The sequence below is a fragment of the Vidua chalybeata genome, chromosome 3, assembly GCF_026979565.1.
Source record: "Vidua chalybeata isolate OUT-0048 chromosome 3, bVidCha1 merged haplotype, whole genome shotgun sequence".
NCBI lineage: Eukaryota > Metazoa > Chordata > Aves > Passeriformes > Viduidae > Vidua > Vidua chalybeata.
In genome coordinates, this window is record NC_071532.1 from 61,645,710 (window position 1) to 61,666,145 (window position 20,436).

A 20,436-nucleotide genomic window follows, 5' to 3' on the forward strand; every position below is an offset into this window, starting at 1 on the left:
CACTATTTGCTTAAAAATTACAACTGGATTCAGATTTAACAACAATTTTCAAAGAAAACAGTACAAAGTACATCCTTTTAAATGATATGACTTTTGCAAGCCTAAATTTTGAAGTCAGTAGACTTTTAAGGACCTTTCCCATCTTCCTGTTTCCCCTTTCCCCAAATATACACAAACATATATATAAAAAAAATGTGCATCTTCAAACACACAAACTGAAAAGAAGTACCTTCACAGTACAAATCCAATCTTCTTTTCTTTAAGATTAGCTTGTATTTTTACAGTATGAAGTATATTTTTTTTATTCAGCTCCTTTCCTTATTGTTTCAGTGTAATGTCTAAACAAATTTATTCTAGTTTTTTAAATTACAGTTGTATGATAGATTTGGATTAAAATTAGAAGTGTAAAAATTATCACTAATTGACTCCTTATGCTGAATTACATTGCTTTTGTCATGATGTACTGAGGTTTGGTAGCAAACAGTCGAACTTAAGGAAAAAAGAGCAAAAATAACTATTCTCTTCAGAACTGTCACGTGCCAGGAAGAGAAACACTGGAAGCAGAAAGTAAGAATGAAGTGGTCTCTTAAGAATTTATGATTGCTTCCCTTACCCTGGATTCACAAATTTTCCTCATAAGACATCAGTGGATACTCCCAAGATTTATGTAGTAGCAGCCTACTCAAGGGAACAAACAAAATGTGCTCTTTATGTTATAAAATTTTATCAAGTCAATCCACACACAGGTAGTGTGTAGCATGTGTTATCATATTCCAAGTCAGAAAAAAAAAGCAGGTTTCCAGCTTCCCTGAAGACACATTTCAGGGATATCTTGGGACAGATTAGGCTACTGACACATCTTGTTATCTAAACCCTTCAATTTTTTTCTGTACTGTGAGAATTTAAAAATGAAGTCCTGTTATAAGAAATCTTGTCACACCCTCTGCCATTAATATTAATAGACTGTCATAAATAAATTACTGAAGTGAAACCAATCACCATATTCTTAAGTATCACGGCGCTTCAGTACTAAGGGTATTTCCCTCTGAGGCACTGCAGTTTGGCGGTGGCAATGTGCACTCCACTAGCAGGAGGACTCAGAAGATAACCAGCTGTCGTGCTCTGGCATGTGATGGGGTTTTGGTATGCTGAACAGAATGCTGTGTGATGGAAGTTATTTACAGAAGTAGTTTTTAATACCAAAAGTAGTATGCTCAGTATACAGTAAGAGTCCAAACACTTCTAAGCATTTCCACCTTAAAGGCCGACACTGAAGTTAAACAAGCACATGTTAACAGTTAAACGCTTTCTTCGCAGGCCAAATCGGTAGTAGAGTTGTGGCTACAATACAGACTTGGATTGTCTGGTTCAGAAACTTAGACTCAAAAAACCCCCCCGCAAAGTAATAACTAAAAAAAAAAAAAAAAAAAACCACAACCAAAAACATTTAAAAAGCAGCAGCCAGGGGGCCCATCTTGTTGAGAGTGCACCAGAGCAAAGAGGCTTTCTGGTCTGCAGTAGTGTTTTCAGCTGAGGGAAGATGGCAGGAGAGCCCCCATCCTTCTTCCAGGGCGGTGGCTTTGATGCTGTAACCAGCACTGTATTGCTCTGTTGCACAAAACATGGATAGCCCTTGCAGGACCAGCTCAGTTCAGGTGAGTAATGTCCGTCCTCACCAGGGCATACCTGTCCGTGACCTTTTCCTCTGCTTTTTACAAAGGCAATAGATAGGAAACACAAATAAACCTGCCAAAAGAAGGAAACATGAAAAAACACAATTAAATGCAATCCTTTGTGCATGTGTTATGTTCTTTAGATATATGTAATCAGATGGAGCTTTTCATGTCTCAGAAGAATTGAGACCAGGCATTTGGATAAGAAGAAAAAAAATACTAGCTTACAACAACCAGTGTCTTTGATAATGAGTTAAGCTACACTTCGTTTTTCCATTACAAAAAATTCCCGCTAACCCTACACTCACCTCTGACAAATTAATTTCTGAATCATGCTGTTTGGTATATGGTACAAACATAAAACTATTCAAAGCACTCTGGAAATTCTTAGATCTAAACTCAAAGCTGATGTAACTAAGCTAGTTTCCAATCAGATTCACATGCAACAGAGACAGCACGTAATAGTTTTACTTTTTATTTATTTTTACAAGCATCCTTATCTACTATGAAGTAATACCAAATGTTTATCTTTAATAATATCAAGTGTTTATCCTTGCCTGGACAGGGAACTATTTATTCTTAGGTCTTTTGAGAGAAAGCTGTAAAAACAAAAATAAATAAATACATCACAATCATTCAGGTGAAAAAAAGTTTGTCAAATAGTCTGTCCTCTTTGAAACCCAAATGAGAAGCATCCTCCTCCTTTCTCTTGCCACCAGCTGACTGAAATGGCTGAAGATTTTCTTTTCAAACGCCACTACAGTAACAACATAGAACAAAAGACTACTATAATCACAGGGTTGTTGCTTTGCTTAATAGCCTTGTAAATAGTGCAGTATGGTTTTCAGCTATGTAACTGAAATTACTCTAGTAGTGGTTGGCAGCAAATATTGCTCTAATTACCTCAAAACCAAAACTTTTCTATAAATAATCAATGTTTTTGGAACTGCTCATACTGCTGGCCTTGATCGTATCTTATCCAGCCAAGCCTAGGATGAGACTTCAATGGCATTCTGATTATTATTGCAAATGATGTTACTATATTACTGCAAAGCCCTCTTGACTTTTTCCTATATAAAAAAGTGTGTTTTTTTCCCCCCACCATAGATTATACCAGATTGCAGATCAAAATAAGATTTACTGGCACTAAGAAGCCTTTATTGTTTCAAATTTTGGCATAAAAATGCTGTTGAATATAATAAATATTTAAGATAAGCACCACTCCCTCTCTTCAGAAAAGATAGCTGGTCTAAATACAGAAATTACAGCAATATTCCTTATCTGGCCAGATGTAGTCTAGAAAAGCTGTAACAGTATTTTGGTTATAGGTTGATTGGTTACTTCCAACCTTATTAATATAGCTCTCCTGATGTATTTTGGCTTTATTATATCAAAGTAAAGGAGCCACATCCCAATATACCTCAGGGCTGGGCATGCACTGCAAGTTCTCAACGGAATAAGCAGTTTGATGAAAAGCTGTGAAGCAGCATGATCCCTCAATGACATATTGCTGCCAACATAAAGAGTGGATATGCACTCACATGAGCAAAATTATACCTTGTTGTCACAGCTAATCTCCTTTCTGTGGGAAAACTCAGTTAAGCCAGGCAAAGAGCAGCTTTGCTAAAATATCTGTCCACGTTAATACAACCACATTAACAGAGTGAATCAAGTGAGTTCAGAGTACCAGTTTTTGTTACGGAATACAATTTGGCAGCCTTCACACTGGATCATGTTTTGAGACTGACTCATCCCAATTTGCTGCTTTGTTGCTATTGCATCTTCAAGCTGAGTTCTTGGGACTAAGCCTTAGTTCCCTAAAAATCTCGTCATACACATGACCAAGATTATAAAATTGTGATTCAATGGGGTGATTATAAAGCTAGGTCCAAGTCAGTCAGCCCTCAGGATTATGTTTAAATTACTCTGGACTTTTTGCTAGTTTATCTACAGCAGCTAAAGACATTTATTTGGAAAATTAAATAAATGGGAACAAAAATAAAGCTAGTAAGCATAAATTTAAAAAAATCCTATTTTTTTAGAAAAAAGTAATGTGCTTAATACTAAAACAGCATCTGTGAAATCTGTACTTTGTCTCCATGTCTTTGAGATGTCATATAGAGAAAATCACTGCATAATCAGGATTAGTTTCATTCACATATGTAACTCTTACCTATTACAACAGCTACGGCTCCCAGTGCCAGTCCCAGAACCAATATTAGGGGCGTAATGAGTAGTTTTCCAGCTGAAATGCAAAATTCATTAAATAGTTCAAAGAGGGTTTTATTTTTTCCTTTCCAACAATTCATAAATATTTCAATATCAGAAAATATTTTAATCTATTATTTTAAAAATAATATTTTTTACCTTTAAAAATAGGATTCCTATCTGTAATTTCATATCACGACGCAGTCAGCTCCCTATACACATTTCTCTCTGCCCTCTTCACCCACAACAACTCTCTGAGCACAGCTTATTTCATACATTAACAGCTTGCATTTATTTCTGTTTCCATTCTGAAATCCCTCAAGCATCGACAGGAACATGATAGCTATAAAGCTACTATAATTTGGCTTCTCCGGAATCCTACTGCACAGCAACCAGCCTGGAGAGATGCCAAGCAAACTAGCATCTTGGAAAGTTTAGGTTAGCTCAAGGTGATGAGACCATCACCTTTAAATACATATCTGCTCACTTTAAAAGGTTACAGTGAAGTGCTCATGTACAGCTGTGATTTAGGTCTAAGTCAAACCACAGGCAAGTCTATTTTGGATCTACATTTATAAGGATATTTTGTGGCTCTTACATGAGTAGGGCAGTGAAGCAGCATACTTGCTAGAGTGTAAGACCACAAACAAATAAAGCATGTTCATATTCTTTACTTTCTGATGAGTTCATGATTTGTAGAAGTTCACATAGTGAAGGCAGGGGTCTTGATGAAAAAGTGAATTTGAAACTGAACCAGAACCCAAGCTATCTTCCTTGAACTGCATGCTTTCAATTCAAGAATCTCCCTGGTTCTGTTTGCTGAGCAGTTGGGTCAAAGACATCCCTTAACTGAGTTGTCTGAAAATGCAGGAGGGCAGGCATTTTTACTGATACACCAGGAGTCTGAGCAGGGACTTGAAATTCTGCAATTCTCTAAGTTGGATATGTGTTTGAAAGGTCACTTCTAGAATGGGAGAAAAATTTAGTTTGTTACCTCTCTCTTCCCTCCCTCAAGTCACTCATCAGATTTCAGTAAATGGATTACTACATTCAATAATGATGTAAACCCTTCCATAACCTGAGACACTAATTTGAGCAGTCTGAAGGAAAAATGAGATATTTTGGAAATATTTACAGCAGTTAAATGAACTGGTCCTTTTCTTGCTCTGTTTTGATAGCTTTTTAATTTCATGGGAGTGCAGTGGGTGGGAAACATTAATTCCTAGAAGAAAAAAAAAATTGGCAAATATTTTTATTACTCTAGTTGCTAGGCATCCTAATGGAATACCTTCTTGGGACTCCACTGAGCTGTGTTCTATACACACCGAACTTGTCAAATACATTATTCAAATGTAGACAGAAGAATGAATGTAAAGTGATGGAAAACCTCAAGAAAGGTCCGAAAAATAAGAAATTAAAAGCATTTTAAAACATTACCAGAGTCTTCAATAATTTCAAGTAAAGCCTGTAAAAGATTAGAGGCTTAAGGTATGAACTCCTTACTTCATTAACAGCCATGTAATTAGAATGATAGAAAATTATGATGTTTGGTACCAAAATTATTAAAAACAAATCACTGAGCTGGTGACTTAGTATGCAGAAACAGAGTCTATGGGAATGGCTAAGCTAGCCTTCAATTGGAATAACTTCTTTTCAGACACAAAGAACAGTTCCTGAGCTAATTCAAGAACTTGTTCACTTACATTTGACAAACTCAGAGCTGAAATAAAGCATGAGTAGTGTCTTTCCTTCTGCCTGTGAATATGAAGTTATAAGTACTGTGTAGTTATCTTTTATAATTTATCTCATAGAATAAAATCACTTCATCATTGTGAGACCCTATCTTCTTTTGGTTAGCATTTCTAAAGACCGAATTTCAAAACAAACACTTTTTCTACTTAAATATCTGTCACATTCAAATCCTCAATATTTCTCTGCCTTTGTAAACTAAAATTAGCAAACAACACAAGGTGAACAACGCTTGCAAATGTTGCCATCAGGAAGAGTAAAAACAGCAGCAATCACTGGCAAAGCAGCGGGTATCTACTATTTGCCCCAATGGTTTTTATCTGCATTCTATGAAACAATTACAAAATGTTTGGTTTTACATATCAGAATTGAAAACTACTTTATATCTAATTCCAGTTTGATAAACATTGTTTGTCATAGTGCAAAAGGTTATGAGGCTCTTTATCATAGAGGGAATCATGACACACCAAGAAATGTCACTGAAACTAAGGCTGTTTACTGCAGGCACTAAACTGTCCTACATCTGTTAGCTCTGAGACTGAGAGCACAGAGAGCAAATGTAATGCCTGTTTCAGAGCTGAATAAAATCTTAAGTCATTAGCACATGTGGTCATGTCAGCAGTAGGTTATGACAGCCAGTTTGCTGTTGTCCCAAGTTAGCTTTTAAGGGTAACTTAAAAAAAGCAATTAAAACAGAACCTTTTTACAATTGCACTCAAATTAATAGTAAACATTTTCTCTACTGGGTGGCCCAGCATGAAGATGCAGATATTTGTGGTAATACAACAACTGTATTTGCAGGTGTCTCAGAGGGGTTGCCTTATTTGTGATACAGAGAACCACATTCTTCTGCAAAATAACAAAGTATTTCAGGGAACATGAGGGAATACTTTTCCTTTGCGTAACTTTGGGTTTAGTTACAGGTTTTAGGGTAATATATCCACTGTACTGGTCACAGAACAGTTTCTCTAAAAACCATGCTGGCTAAAGTAGGAAAAGAAATGTCAGAGATCACTTTTGCTCTCAGATTTTCTTCTCCCCATGATTACTATCACCTTTACATAACAGCTGGTTTATGAAGTATGTTTAAAGTTTTGCTGCCACAGATACTTTTCCCTTATTTTTTACTGCAGAGCAGTTTGTGACTGTATGCACTTCCTCCTCAACAGAAATCATGACAGCATGCCAGCCTGCCGTTCAGTGATCTTTCGGCACACTCCACATGGCCAGATTTTAGAAACAACCCAAAAAACCTTCACTCCACATGGCTAAAAATCCACATGTATTAAAGTATTTCTGCTCTGTAGCAATAAAGTAAAAAGTCATACAAAACCCCCACCTATCTAACAACTCCTCACCAGTGTCCCACATAGCCAAGATAACATTCCTTTAGTTTCCACTACTTAGCTAACTAGCAGAGGCACTTTTCTACAGGAAATCCAACCTCTGTTTCTCAGTACATGTTACTAAAATGTAGAGTCTATGCTTTTAATGGCATCTCTGCTACCATGTCTTCTTCTGCTGACTTTCAGAACAGAACCAAAACCCAGGCTTCTGCAGTAATACCTACTGATGATAATACTCTCTTTTGCCTGATAAAGTATTTACATATTTGTATTTTCAATTCTAGCTACTGGGACCTCCCTGAGCCTGGGTGTGATCCTTAACTGGAATTCAACATTTCTGGGTTTTAAATTTGATCTTAAGTGATTAAGACTAGTAAGCTTCAGCTCAGCACATAAAACACAAACAAAACAAAAAAGTAAATCAAGTATCATGACAAAGTAGAATCTGATGGACGGTCCATAAGAGAACAATATAAAAAGGCCAGCAAGCTATTATTATTATTTATTCAGTTCCAGGATTACAAAAGTAGCCAATGAAATTATAAGGAATCAATAAAAAAAAAATCCAGGACATCCTCCACATGACACATAGTGAAATCCTAGAGCCTCTACCAGAAATGTTGTGGAAAATTTAAATTTAAGTACTGTTAAAACTAGTGAAGGATCCATCCACTGAGGGTTATAAAGCAAAGGTTCAGATACAAACCTTAACTAAGAAATTATCTAAAGCAATGATTACTGGAAACAAACAGGGAGTGAGATCTTATTTCTAACTGACCACTGCTAGAGACCGTCTCATTAGGCAGACCTTTAGACAAGCCCAATTAACAGCCACAGATCAATTCTGTTGAATTCTGTTTTACAAAGATAGATGATCCTAGCAAATTTCCAGCATTGAAAATGGCATAATCCACAAACAAACTGTATCACAGTTTAGGATTATATCTTCTTCAAAAGGTCAGGAAAAAGGTCAGGGGGTACAATCTTACAGCAATATAACGCATTTTTAAAAGCCAATGTGAAAATCCACATGTACACTTGTTTGGAAAAGAGTACAAAAACCTAGACTGGCTCACACATGCAAGTCACAGCCAAAATCTACTGCAATGGAAGAAGAGTTGTGAGCACAATTCCCAAATTCAAATCTGATGCAAATTTCTGAAGATTTTAGTTTTTTATTTTCATGTATGAGTTCTGTTAGGTCCCTGGAGTATTTTGGTAATTATTCATAAAGTGTATCAGAATCAATATTCAAATCTAGAGCTGTAGAAATGACAGCGATTTAAGGTCATAAGTATGGATGAAGAATTTTCTGAATTCTTGTCAACTTGAGTGTTAACAAGCTATTGTAAAAATGTGGGCACTTACTACATGTGCTGATAGATTCAGGTACTGTTGTCTCTATTCAGATGATGACCATTCTTGTGAGAAATCACGTCATATGACAGAGGGAGTTTTGGAGAGAAATTTTTAACAGAAAACCCTATAAGAAATGTAATCTGGGGCTTTGAACTTTGCTAATCTTTCTTGGTTTATTAATTAATGCAAACCACAAGTACACTTGCAAATAGGAATTGAAAATAAAAATACCTTATACCTTATTTCTGTGTGATCCTGTAAATATGAGCATACACATTTATCATGGAGTTTTAATATCCAAGACCAGGCTGAATAGGGCTTTTAGCAACCTGATTTAGTTGAAGATGTCCCTGCTCATTGCAGGGGACCTTTAAAGGTCCCTCTCAGCCCAAACTATTCTATGATTCTAATAAGGTTACCCATGATTCTGCATGTGAGCAGCACTGACTTGGTAATGGCTCTGAGTACAATCTCTTGCTACAGCAAATACTAATTACACCAAATATAACAAGATCTACTTTAAAAAAGCTTACATTGTTTGCCATTGTGGCTATTACTGAAAGCTCTTCTGAAATCTAAGTGCTTTGAAATACTTCTTGAAGTTTAAGCCTAAATTTTTAATAAATGTTTATATTCATGTGCCCTAATGCCAGCACTGTCTTTCATCTAGACTAGATCTTCTGGTGCGTTGCAATTCATCTCTACAAAATGTTCAGAGTAGGCACCTCCAATCATCTTCAACTTTTATCTCCTTTCTAGTTATCTCTGTATCTTTAAATCACTTCTCTCGAAGTTTGTTACGAAAGACTTGCGAGCTCCTAAGGTCAAACTAATGGGCTTGGATGACATATTGCCACTTTTTTAAAACAAGCATTCCAGGTTTGCAAATCCCCCACAATGCAGAGCAGCAAGATTGGCATTTTCATTACCAGGTCTACGAGTTTGCTTGTCAATTCTTATGTTACTCTAGAAACCATCTAGTTTTCTTACTGGAACATTTCTGGCTCAGAAGTAATGCTTTCACTCAGGTTTACTTTTTCCCACATGTTCTGTCTCTTGCCTTTACCTCTACAATCAAGCTCAAAGCATTTCCTCATGCTAGGTGAACTACAAGTAATCTCCAATTTTTATGCCTTAATTCAAAGTATGGAAAGTTCTTTTTTCCTTGACAGGTACCTGTTTTTTGACAGTTAATACATCCATTTCTTGTAACATTATAGGTCGCCTTACATGCTGTAAACTCACTACAGTGACTGAACTTCACATATATGAAAGACATCACAAAATGTAAGAATCTACTTTATTATCTTGTGCTTCTGTAGGTTGAGACAGATATCTATCTGGCTCAAAAGCAAATTATGAGTGCCTTTTGGTTTAATAAAAATACATTTTCAGCATCATACTTTTGTGAGCAAAATTAATGTATATAAGTTTTATTTTGTTTCAAGCTGATTTTATCTGAACTAAAGCTAATAGTTAAAATAGTATCCTCCTATTTATATGGGAAAACCTGGAGTTTTTCTACTCAGATCAGGTTCAAATCCAAAGAGCACTTTATTCAAACAGACTTACAGCAAGGTTAATTTAAGTAAGGTTTCTCCTCTGACCCATTTCTCCAATATACCCTGAGAATAATGAACACAGCCAGTGACATGCGTATTGACAGCACTCTTACAGTTTGCTTATGTATTATAAAAAATAATTAGGAAACAAGCTATCAGAAGAGGACACAATACTTGATCTTAAACAGTCCATCTAAAAAGGGAGGCCAAATGGCATATATTTAAATATACTTAATAAGTCATCTTTTGAATAACTGAAAAACAACCTGCCCAGCCAATCCTTTAAACCACTAGTTTTAATTTAACTGTAATTGCCCTATTCCCCCATCTTCATTGTGCAGCTCTTTACAAGGAGCATTAATCCACTCACCACAGACAGAGCCTCGCACTAATCTCCTTAAATGTGGTCTCTCGGGGAGGTAGCGGTATTTGCATCCAAAGATACTGAGGTTTGACGTGTGGTCTCCAAAGAAGCGGAGCTGGCGGTATCTCTCCCCACAACGGTAACAGAAATTAGTGTTACACTGTGAACAGGTCATGTGGTCACACCCTTCGGTTCTCTGGATGTGGATCTGTATGAGCAAAAGGAAAGAAGAAATGTTATTTTTCCCCCCTTCCTAAGCACAGGAAAGCGGGTGCTACCCAGGGCAGTTCATATGCCAGATGAAAAGAAGCTGCAAGCAACGCCCTGCAAAGTCAGTACTTGCATTAATACTGCAGCTGGCTTAATGGTTTTCTGAAGCATGTTTCAGAGCATTAAATGTGAGTTCCATTGTTTCCAGATTACCATTTCCTACATAATCCTCCTTTTTTGTTTGAATGCTCTTCATATCAGATGAGAATTCTTGCCCTTACTGAAATTTTGGTTTTATTGCTGAAGTGGATACGTTAGCACAAAACTTTATTAAAAATAAAAGCAACACAGTGAATATAGTTATGAACTCTGTTTGACCCGTCCCCAGATGGGTTTCCCTCTTAGGCCACCTGTGGCTCTACTCCCTTTTCCATCACAAATTGATTTGGCATTTTGTAATAAACACCAGAAAGACACTGCTGTTACAGTACATGATTCGAGAAGTATGGATGCTTTCTCCTTCTTAAAAAAAAAAAAAAATCCACAAACTATATGTGGAATAAAAACTTACACCGAGCTTTCATGATATCCACAGCACAGCATGAAACAGGGCTGCCCTAGTTCTATAGCCATCTTTCTACTGACTGCCTGCACAAATAGTTCCCCATCCAGCATTCCAAGACCATGTTCCATAGTGGAATTGTAGATAGCCTAATAATTGAGGTTGAAAGTGATGCTCAGGGGTCATCTATTTTAACCCCTAACTCCAAGCTGGGATAACTCCAGACAGATCACATTGCTCCAGATCTCATCTCATTAGACTTAAAAAATTTCCAAGCACGGGTATGTCGCAGCCTCTGAGCATTCTATACCACGCTTCACCATCCTCCCTGGGAATACTTTTTTCCATTACATCCAATTTGTATTTCACCTGTTGAAACTTGCAACATATAAATCAATGCCTCCTTAAACCTTCTATACTTACCTACATGTATTTATTTTGTAGGGAAGTACAGGCAAAGACATGGCATGACCACTCAGTGGCCCTGCAAGAATCAGAGGCACTAAAAGCTCAGCGAACTCCAGAGAAGCTCATGACTCCTGTGGTATCTGACATTCTTGAGAGGGTCAAATGCATTTGTTCTTTGGTGTTGGTCAGGGGTGATCTGGGCTTACCTTGCTCGCCCAAACATCTACAGACACTGGCGCTTTATCCACGTAACAAAGTGATGCCTTCCACCTGCAACACTTGTGGTAAAAGTTACAAGGGTAACACTAGTTCCAGATACACCTGCCAGCATCCCTGTGCCACTGTAGTGATCTCGGGATTTGCTTTTCTATACTTTCAAACGCTGCTTTTATACAAAAGAGGGGAAAATATTCACAAAAGAGAGAACTGGGCTACTAAAAAAAAAGCTTTCTAGTGGGCAAGTAGTCTAGTAGACTTTAAAATTTGTCTGACTGAGCAAACATACCCCTTTACCCCAAGGAATTCTGCTGTATTACAGGTGTCCTGTTTTCTAGAAGCATCTGAAAAAACACCATTGCTGATGAGCTTTACAAGCCACTTGACTTCAAAACTTTCACAGTCAAGCACTGACAGCAGGCAAAGCAGAAAGAGAACTCTACCCAATATTATATCAACTTAAGAAGATATACACTTTTTTTTTTTCTAGAAAGGACATTACATTGTCAGATAGAATTCTTACTTCTCAGTGAACAAAGATGTTGACTCCAGTTCTGGAGCGACTTAGAGTATTTTGACAAATTAAAATTTAATTCAAATTAATTTTTCAGGAGACCAAGTCAGACAGCAACTATAGATACTTTTGTAATTTAAAGGGTAATTTCCCTCTTCTGCTGATTCTATCTTAAAAATGTAAATGAGGGAACTAGATTTTGTGACTTATGAGAATTAACTAGTTGCTTTGTTTTTTTTTTAATCAAGACTGTTGAATTCTCCTCTCTCTTCTCTAATTTACCAACCCAATAAAGTTATCATTCATTCTAATTGTAATTCTGTAGAATCATGGAACCTATAAAAATCCTAGATTCAAACCAAAATTACTTCACATTCCAAAAATAAGTTAATTTTTATTGGTAGTAAGAACTTCAAGGAGATGCTAGCAATAGCCTTTTATGTTCTACCATTCATATCAGAAATATCCACCTCTTAGAAACTGCCTGCCATCCTTCTACCCATGCTTTCCTAGAAGCCTCCCAGCTCCAGTTACTCATGCATTACTCTGAATCATTTGTCCATCTACCTGTTCCTGCCCCGAATTCTCCAGATATACTGTCCTCTTGAAACATGAAAGAAGTTGATAAGGATTTATTACCTTACAGACAAATACTGCAACTACATGCACTTCATATTTGCTTCTTCAAAAAGCAAGCCATGAAAACATTTTAGTCAATCCTCATCTGCACATATAACTGTCTTCAAATGTTGCAAATCTGGAACAACCAGCTGTACTCGCCTAGATCTTTTTATTACAAAAATTTTCCTTTTTTCAAGTGAGTAAAGACTTGATTAGAAAAAACAAAGTAAAAGGGCTTGAACTCCCTATCACATGCTTTGCAGACTGACAATGCCAGGTGAACTTTGTATCATTTGGTCAGGCTGCTTTCAAGCCTAAGACATGACATCTCACCGGATCAGCTTCATCTCTGGTTCACACGGGCATGCCTCCGTGCCCTCCAGATAATCCACTGACAGAGATGGATTACAAATCTATAGGTTGAGAAAACGATCACTGATAGCTCGAATATCACGAGTGTTCCTGCCCCACTGATAGCACCATGGCACACAAGAGGCAGCCGGGGGAATGTGTGGGGCCAGGAATGCCGCTGGCTGTGGGAAGCTGCGGCCGTGCGGGGCCCAGAGCTGTGTGACTGCAGGCTCCTCTGCAGCATGGCCACTGCAAGCCCAGTTTCTGCCTCCATGCATTCAGTCAAAGCTACAGGCTTCATTCTGCACCCACGGCCTGCTCAGAACCAAAGATGTATACTCACCTTACAGGGGAAGGATAGCCATTCAGAAACCCAAGAATAGCTTCCAGAACAACAGGGGTGAAAACTACACACCAAGGGCAAACACATCCAGTTCGGAGTCTTAAGCAGGACAACTGAAGTAGCACAGTGGCTATTTCAGACCCTCCTTTTACCCCCTCTCCCTGTTACATGCCCTCTCATAGAAATCTTCTAGGGAAATCACTGCCAAGAGTTCTGAGGATGAGTGGCCATGTCTCCTCCACCTCTGAAAAAAATCTGCACAGCTTTACCACTTTGTATACAAATAAGGACTCTCCTCCCTCCAGAGGATGAGAATTAATTTGCAGAGTGCTTCTAAAAACTATGCCCTGAATTATTTGATAATGCTTATATGAATCAGAACAGATAAGAAGTACACGCTCCTTTATTTGCATTGACATGCGTGTTCTTAAATTTCCGCTGCTGTTCAAAGCCTTCTCAGCTAGAGCTGCTATGTGGTGCTTCCTCTGATAGCGCTGCTTTTGAAATCTGTGGTAAGATAACACCAACATGGAGTGTTTCCTTGGTTTGCTGTACTGTAAAAACACTTGTGTAAACAAAAGCATTTTGTTGCAAACATACCAAGAAATTGTAAAAAAATAACCCCTTAAAACAGTACTGGGGAGAGACAAATAATGTTATAAATTTTGGCAAATGACATCAAATAATGTAGTAAATTTGCACTTACTAGCCAACTTACTCTAGAACAAGACCAGCACTTTTTGGACAAGTCTTGTTGAGAAAAATGGTCTATACTGACTCTCAAAATAGTGTATAGTTAATTTGGAAAAGGCTGCATTAAGAAAAAAAAAGTCAAAATAAATTAAGGATACAGTTAAAAAAGTAGCATTTTTTCAACATTTCCATACCGACACACAGTCATAACATGAATCTACAATTAAACATTTGGACTGTGTGTAGCATTTTGATTATCTTATGTAAACACATCTTGGAGAGACCAAGTAAATATAAGTGATTCCTATTAGATGTGCTAAAGACTGTATCCTACTAGAGGAAAAAAGTAATCAAGTTTAAGCTAACAGTCCCTGCTATATTGACATTACATAGGATTATGTTCTTTCAAATTACTTATCCAAAACAACAAAATACTCATATTTGCCTCTCTATACACATACCCCCAAGTGTGTTTTGATTTTGTCACCTGCATGCCCAGAGAAGATAATGCATTTGATTTCTCCATGGTACAGCTAAAAAGCGTCAGTGTGTGTATGTATCTGTAGGTATAAATAATTATCTCCAGAAGCTATCTGCACAATATGGTCACAGTTTACACTGTAATCAGTATCACACTTGGGAAGTTACCAGTAATATTACATATTACTTCAGCAAAGAAACTACCTCTACTTAAGTTTCTACTTTTAATTTCTATTCGTTTCAGTTTTAGTGTAGAGATAAAATACTAATATCTTTAGACACAATTTAATATTGACTTTCCTCAATCTGTTTGCCAATTTTGGCTGCTGCAAATTTTCAACCAAAATATGAAAGATGTTAAAAATAAAGTATGTTTTAATCAGAAACATTGCTTCTGTGGACCTAGAACATGGATAAATCAAATAGTGTGTAAGAAATTTTTTTTTGTCACTCTTTATTTTATTTGGAAATAGGTTTCTCATCTGATTCAATGTTATTTTATATACAGGTTTTGGAGGGAGGGGGGGATGGATGGGAGAGAAAGGCAGAGAAGTATTATATCTAATCCCCCTGAGTTCAAATTGTTAACTGTCAGAATGCTTATCCCTACATGCCCAGACACCTGCTGAAGATTTGATGAAGAATACTGCTTAAGATGTATTTTCTTAACTACCCAAAGATGTATTTTTTGAACTAACTGCCAGCTAAGGGATACTTTTGATTACTTGCAAGTTATAGATTTGATTTAAAAATAAACAGTATGTTGAGAGAAACATTTTGGACATTGTAGGCAGGAAGAACTTTTCTTCTGAAGAAAAAAGTATCACGAGTTGGGGTAAAAACACAGTTTAATACAAGATTGAATGCCCTCTTCAATATTCACTTACAGTGCCACATTACCAGGAAGGTCTTAACAGAGGTTCTTTTTCTGTGCTAGTTTCATGTTAGTTTCCATACTGCCTCCCACCATGTAGGAGGTTTTATTTTCCTTTGATTAAGAAAAGAAACCTCATGTATTTTTTAAATTAGTAGTCAAACTCATACAACCTCATGCTTCAGAATTAGTAACAAGCCATGTAAGTTTCAAGTGTCCAGCCTCTTCTTTTGAAGATGGTGAAAAGAGTTGAATATTTAAACATGGCATTTTAAAATTTAACTTATTCATGCTGAATGTTAGACTTAGCTGTTTTAGTTCCTTTCTCTTTCCAGCTATCAGCCTTCTTACACATTCGTGTATTTTTTTGTTCGGTCCACTTTCTTAATCTTTTGGACAATTTATTTAAGTTACATCATTCCCACTGTCATAAAATCTGACAAATCAAACAAATCAAAACAAATTGTTCCTTTCAGAGTGGGAAGAAGTAAGTATTTTACTTTAAGGCTTCCCAGAAAGTGAATATTTTTGGAACTGACTCAAATCTATCAACTCTTACCAAAAAGCAAGCTGCAAAAACTCTGTTAAAAGGTCACACGTGTGCAGGACGAAGGTTAAACAACCAGCTGCTGATTTCGGAGCTTTACAATTTTGCTCTGTTTTGAAATCTTTCAATTTTAAGCTATGGCATCACAGGCATTTCCTTCTCAAAGACCAAAATATGATACTTAGTGAACTGATGAACATTTTCTTATTTGCACAGTGCAAAGCTCCAAGTGTTACACATACTTTGTATGTTTATAAGTAAATCTTCCCATTCAGTATTAATTGTCTATGAAACAGTCTAGCTTTGACTTACTACTCTGTTGGTAGCTGTGAAAAAATTTGTGAACAAATTTAAGAGTGGCCTTCATTAAGGGCAGTTGGGGCAGGGATGTGCAGGGCTGTTGCATCTCGTCTGAGTAGTTGGAAATACTTCTCATCTCCGAAGGGATAGATGGCATTTTTAGGGTGTGGAACTGCATTTCAGTGTTGAAAACTAACGAGAAAGACTTCAGAGAAGGATCTATGTTGGAAAAGACCTCTGAGATCATCACCTCCAACCTTCGATCACCACCTTGTCACCTGACCATGGCTGTCACATCCAGTCATTTCTTGAACATCTCCAGGGCCGGTGACTCCATCACCTCCTTGGCAGCCCATTCCAGTGTTTAACAACCCATTCTGCAAGGAAATTCCTCCTGATGTCCAGTCTGAACCTCCCCTGCAGTTTGATGCTATGTCCTCTTGTCCTGCCACTGGCTGCCTGGGAGAAGAGGCCAACCCCCACCTGCCTACATCCCCCTTTCAGGCTGTTGTAGAGAATGAATAGGTGCCCCCTGAGCTTCCTTTTCTCCAGGTTAAAAAGGAGGCTCAGGGGGGACCTCAGCCACTCCTCACAGGACTTGTGCTCCAGACCCCTCACCAGCTCTGTTGCCCTTCTCTGGATTCACTCCAGCACCTCCAATGTCCTTCTTGAAGTGAAGGGCCCAGAACTGGCCACAGCACTCGAGATGTGGCCTGTGAAGTCCCACCTCAAGGTACAGCTTATGAAGTAGTAACATTCAATCCTACAAAACTTAGTTTTGCCAAGTCTTAGTTTCCCTTAGTTAACTTGTTGACAGAGTATTTCCAGCCTTACTCAGACACTGAATACACTCAAACTCTCTGGAAAACCTGACAAAAGGCACTGAATTTCCCTAAAGCTTTCCATTTCTTTAAAGCTTTATTTTAGGATTAATTTATTTTGTAATTAATTAACCCAAACATTTCTATGATTCATCAAAGTCCCCCCTTAATAATTTCCATAATGTTTCTTTACATACAGATACTCTGCAGAATCAGTGTAGGAACCAGCAAAAAAATCTGACCTGTTTTTCTCAATGGGTCATTAACAAGAAACTGCACAGCAAATGTGAATTTCACTTCCAACGCTGAGCAGAAGCTACAAGTATTTAATTTAAATGTATATTTGAACAGTTTGAAGCCACTACCTGCAAGCCAAGGGAGAGCAGCTCACCTTGCATTTTGGACACTTCTGGGCATTCCTCTGCCCGTGTTCGATTTCGTTGGCCCAGTGACGTAACAGCTTGTCTCCCTTCTTGTATTCTTTGCAGTTAACGCCTTCATGCCAGGGAGAGTGGCACTTGAAACACCAGACAAATTGGCAAGATGGACACTGGATCTGTATGAATGAGAAAACACCATACGTTTGCAAGCTGGGTGCTGATAACTAGAAGGCCTGTTTTAAAACCACTGCCTTTCAATTATGAGAACAGCTGCCCAGCAAAGACCTTTTGGAGGCTCTGTTTTAAAAACACAAGAAGTTGTGGAAGCTAGCTTGTTCTTTTCCTTTTTAAAAAAGAAAAAATACAGAAGTAATTGCTAAAGCTGGGAAAGTCCTCCATCAAATGAAGCACAAGTAGCTTGGCTTAATCACATGCACTACTTCCCAAAGTGATTGTGTGGGTCAACTGACAAAAGGCAGAGTCCAGAAAGCTTATTCAATTGCCTCCAAGACATTTGTGAGAACACCTGAAAATTAGATGACAGTTTTCAGTGCAGTGGATCTGTCTTTCTCTAGCAATAAACTGCACTGCCAAGGCTATTACAGAAAGTACTTGGTTTTCTGAAGGGGCGCTACAGACCTCAGCACAGGTTACGATGCTTATATTAGAAATGGTCCTGGGAAAAGGACCATGAGAGCAAGGCTCTCATCCAAGAGCCACAACTACCAAAGGGAAGTCAGGCATCTCCTTTTGCTCTTGATTGCGTCAAGGCAAGCTGAGCCCGTGCCAAACAGCCCACTTGCTACAGACCACACCTAATGGCAAAACTCACAAACCATACTCAAATTGAGAAAGGATCTATTCTTTCCACTCCCTCAGTTTTAAATAATTGTGTCAAACAGGTACCTCATCATCACATCTTCTTCCACAGCCTGCTTATTTATTTTACGAAAAGCTAAAGCAGCTGCTGTGTTGGCAGGAGTAATAAACAGAGGCACATTGCAGCTGCTTATCTGATGAAAGACAGGCCTCCAACCTGGATCATAACTAAGGACAGCAAGAACTAGAAGACACCTTAAACTCAGGCACATCGAGGCTCCTTCAATATGTTCACTTCTGCTGTGTTCAGCAGCAAAACATCTCAGCTGCTCAAGAGACTGCTGAGCCCTGTCCACCATCTCCAGCTGCAGTCCATGTCTGGCACTGCCCTGGCTTTGTACCCAGCTGATGGATGGGTCTGAGGAATTCAACCAGTCAAACCAAGCATTTTTGGTTATATCTGCGTCCAGACCAGATATAACCAAAACCACAAAAACACCAAATCAAACCACCAAACCACAGAAACGTCTGTGCTGACCATGCATGGTATGGGGGTGCTTCTCAGGAAACTACATCCTAGAGTGTAGTCACATGTTAAGTCCCCAAAACATATTTCTCAAGTTCTCACTCCCACCAGGTGCTGTGCCCTCCTGTTGAGTCATGACGACTGGTGTTATGTTTCCTTGACTACAATTAAGAGTCCAAAGTAGGTTCTCTGATCTCCCTTACGTATTTTGCTGAGGCTAGCCAAAATTATTTACACATGCAATCACTACATCTCGTTTAAAGAGAAACAACACATTAGGACCGAAACATGTGGATTACAAACATTGTTAGTTTTTACCTGAAAACTTGTCCAAGGCCATATTAAACAAAAGCAACACAAAATAGTGCCCTTTCTCAAAATCTAATGAGCCAGTGGCCAAAATACTGGATCAACGAAAATATACTAACTTTTATCTCTGCTTCCCAGATGAATTCTCCTAATAAAACAGTTTAACAAAAAGGAAATGTCCTGATATGAGGAGCCTAAAGAATGATATATATATATTTCTACTAACCAAACTAACACAGAGCACTGAAGAATGTTTACACAATACATTAAAAACCAATATGCACAAGACAGTCATCTAACCTATCCTAACCCATATCTCCGTATCTTTTTCCCTTTTTCTCCCCCATTCCCTCCCTGCATTGAATTTATGTCTTTCAACAACGCAAGTCACTGTCCTACTGCTGGGAAGACAGATTATAGCAAACATTATATTGAAGGGCTCAGTATTTGTTATGCCTCAGGCAAAGATGGAGCTTGTAGCCACAAGTCAATGTTCTACAACCTGAAAACTTTTATCAGTTGCAGTATTCAGATATTTGAGACAGAACACAGTTGTTAACAAGTATAAACCCAAATCAACAGGTCAGGAAGTTAAAGCTTCTTCCTTAAAAAAAGGCAACATAATTTAAAACACAAGTTCAGTGGGTTGTTTTTTTGTTTGGTTTGTTTTTTATGAATATCTGACAAACTATTTGCATACTCTATCTTTCTATTATAGCATGTACATAAGTGAAAGCAATGCAGCAGCCACCAGGATATGTATTTAAACTTAAACACACACACTGACATCAGCTGTTTCCAAATGCATTAATCAGAAAGTACTGAAATACAGGATGAGGCTGTAACCACAGGAACTCAAAATAACATTTCTTACCACAAATGGCCCTAACTGAACTAGTGAGAACTCTGTGTTTCATCATTACCAGTTTCCTCTTCCACCTGTCACCCTGACAGCACTTCCCTCAAAACTGAACTTGTAAATAGTTTTTATATTTTGAATAGGCCATTTCACTTCTCTGTGGGTTCAATGCTTCCTGAGCATAACTGAAGCAAGCAAAGAAAACTGTGTGCTTTAAGTACTTATGAAGCTTATTTTTCTTGGAACTAGTAGCTGCAAAACAAACCCCTAAAACCATTTAAACTTGGATGCAATGTGATGCCCTTTAAGAAACAAAGAGAACAGGGCAATTAAAGCAGTCTT

General features: G+C 37.8%; 1 protein-coding gene across 2 annotated transcripts in view; it reads right to left on the reverse strand.

Moving 5' to 3' along the window:
- Window positions 1-1,442: 1,442 nt before the first annotated feature.
- The window catches only part of RNF217 (ring finger protein 217), a 55,642-nt gene continuing 36,648 nt past the window's right edge, over window positions 1,443-20,436 (reverse strand). Inside the window, exons 3-6 of one of the 2 annotated variants that reach the window (XM_053938538.1) lie at window positions 17,593-17,757; window positions 10,268-10,469; window positions 3,847-3,918; window positions 1,443-1,746 (exon numbers count right to left, since the gene is read on the reverse strand). In XM_053938538.1, coding sequence (XP_053794513.1) covers window positions 1,673-1,746; window positions 3,847-3,918; window positions 10,268-10,469; window positions 17,593-17,757 — 513 coding nt within the window. In that variant the 3' untranslated portion in view covers window positions 1,443-1,672. Of the gene's footprint in view, window positions 1,747-2,173; window positions 2,273-3,846; window positions 3,919-10,267; window positions 10,470-17,592; window positions 17,758-20,436 lie in introns of those variants that run through there. The other variant, XM_053938539.1, reaches the window with a different exon arrangement.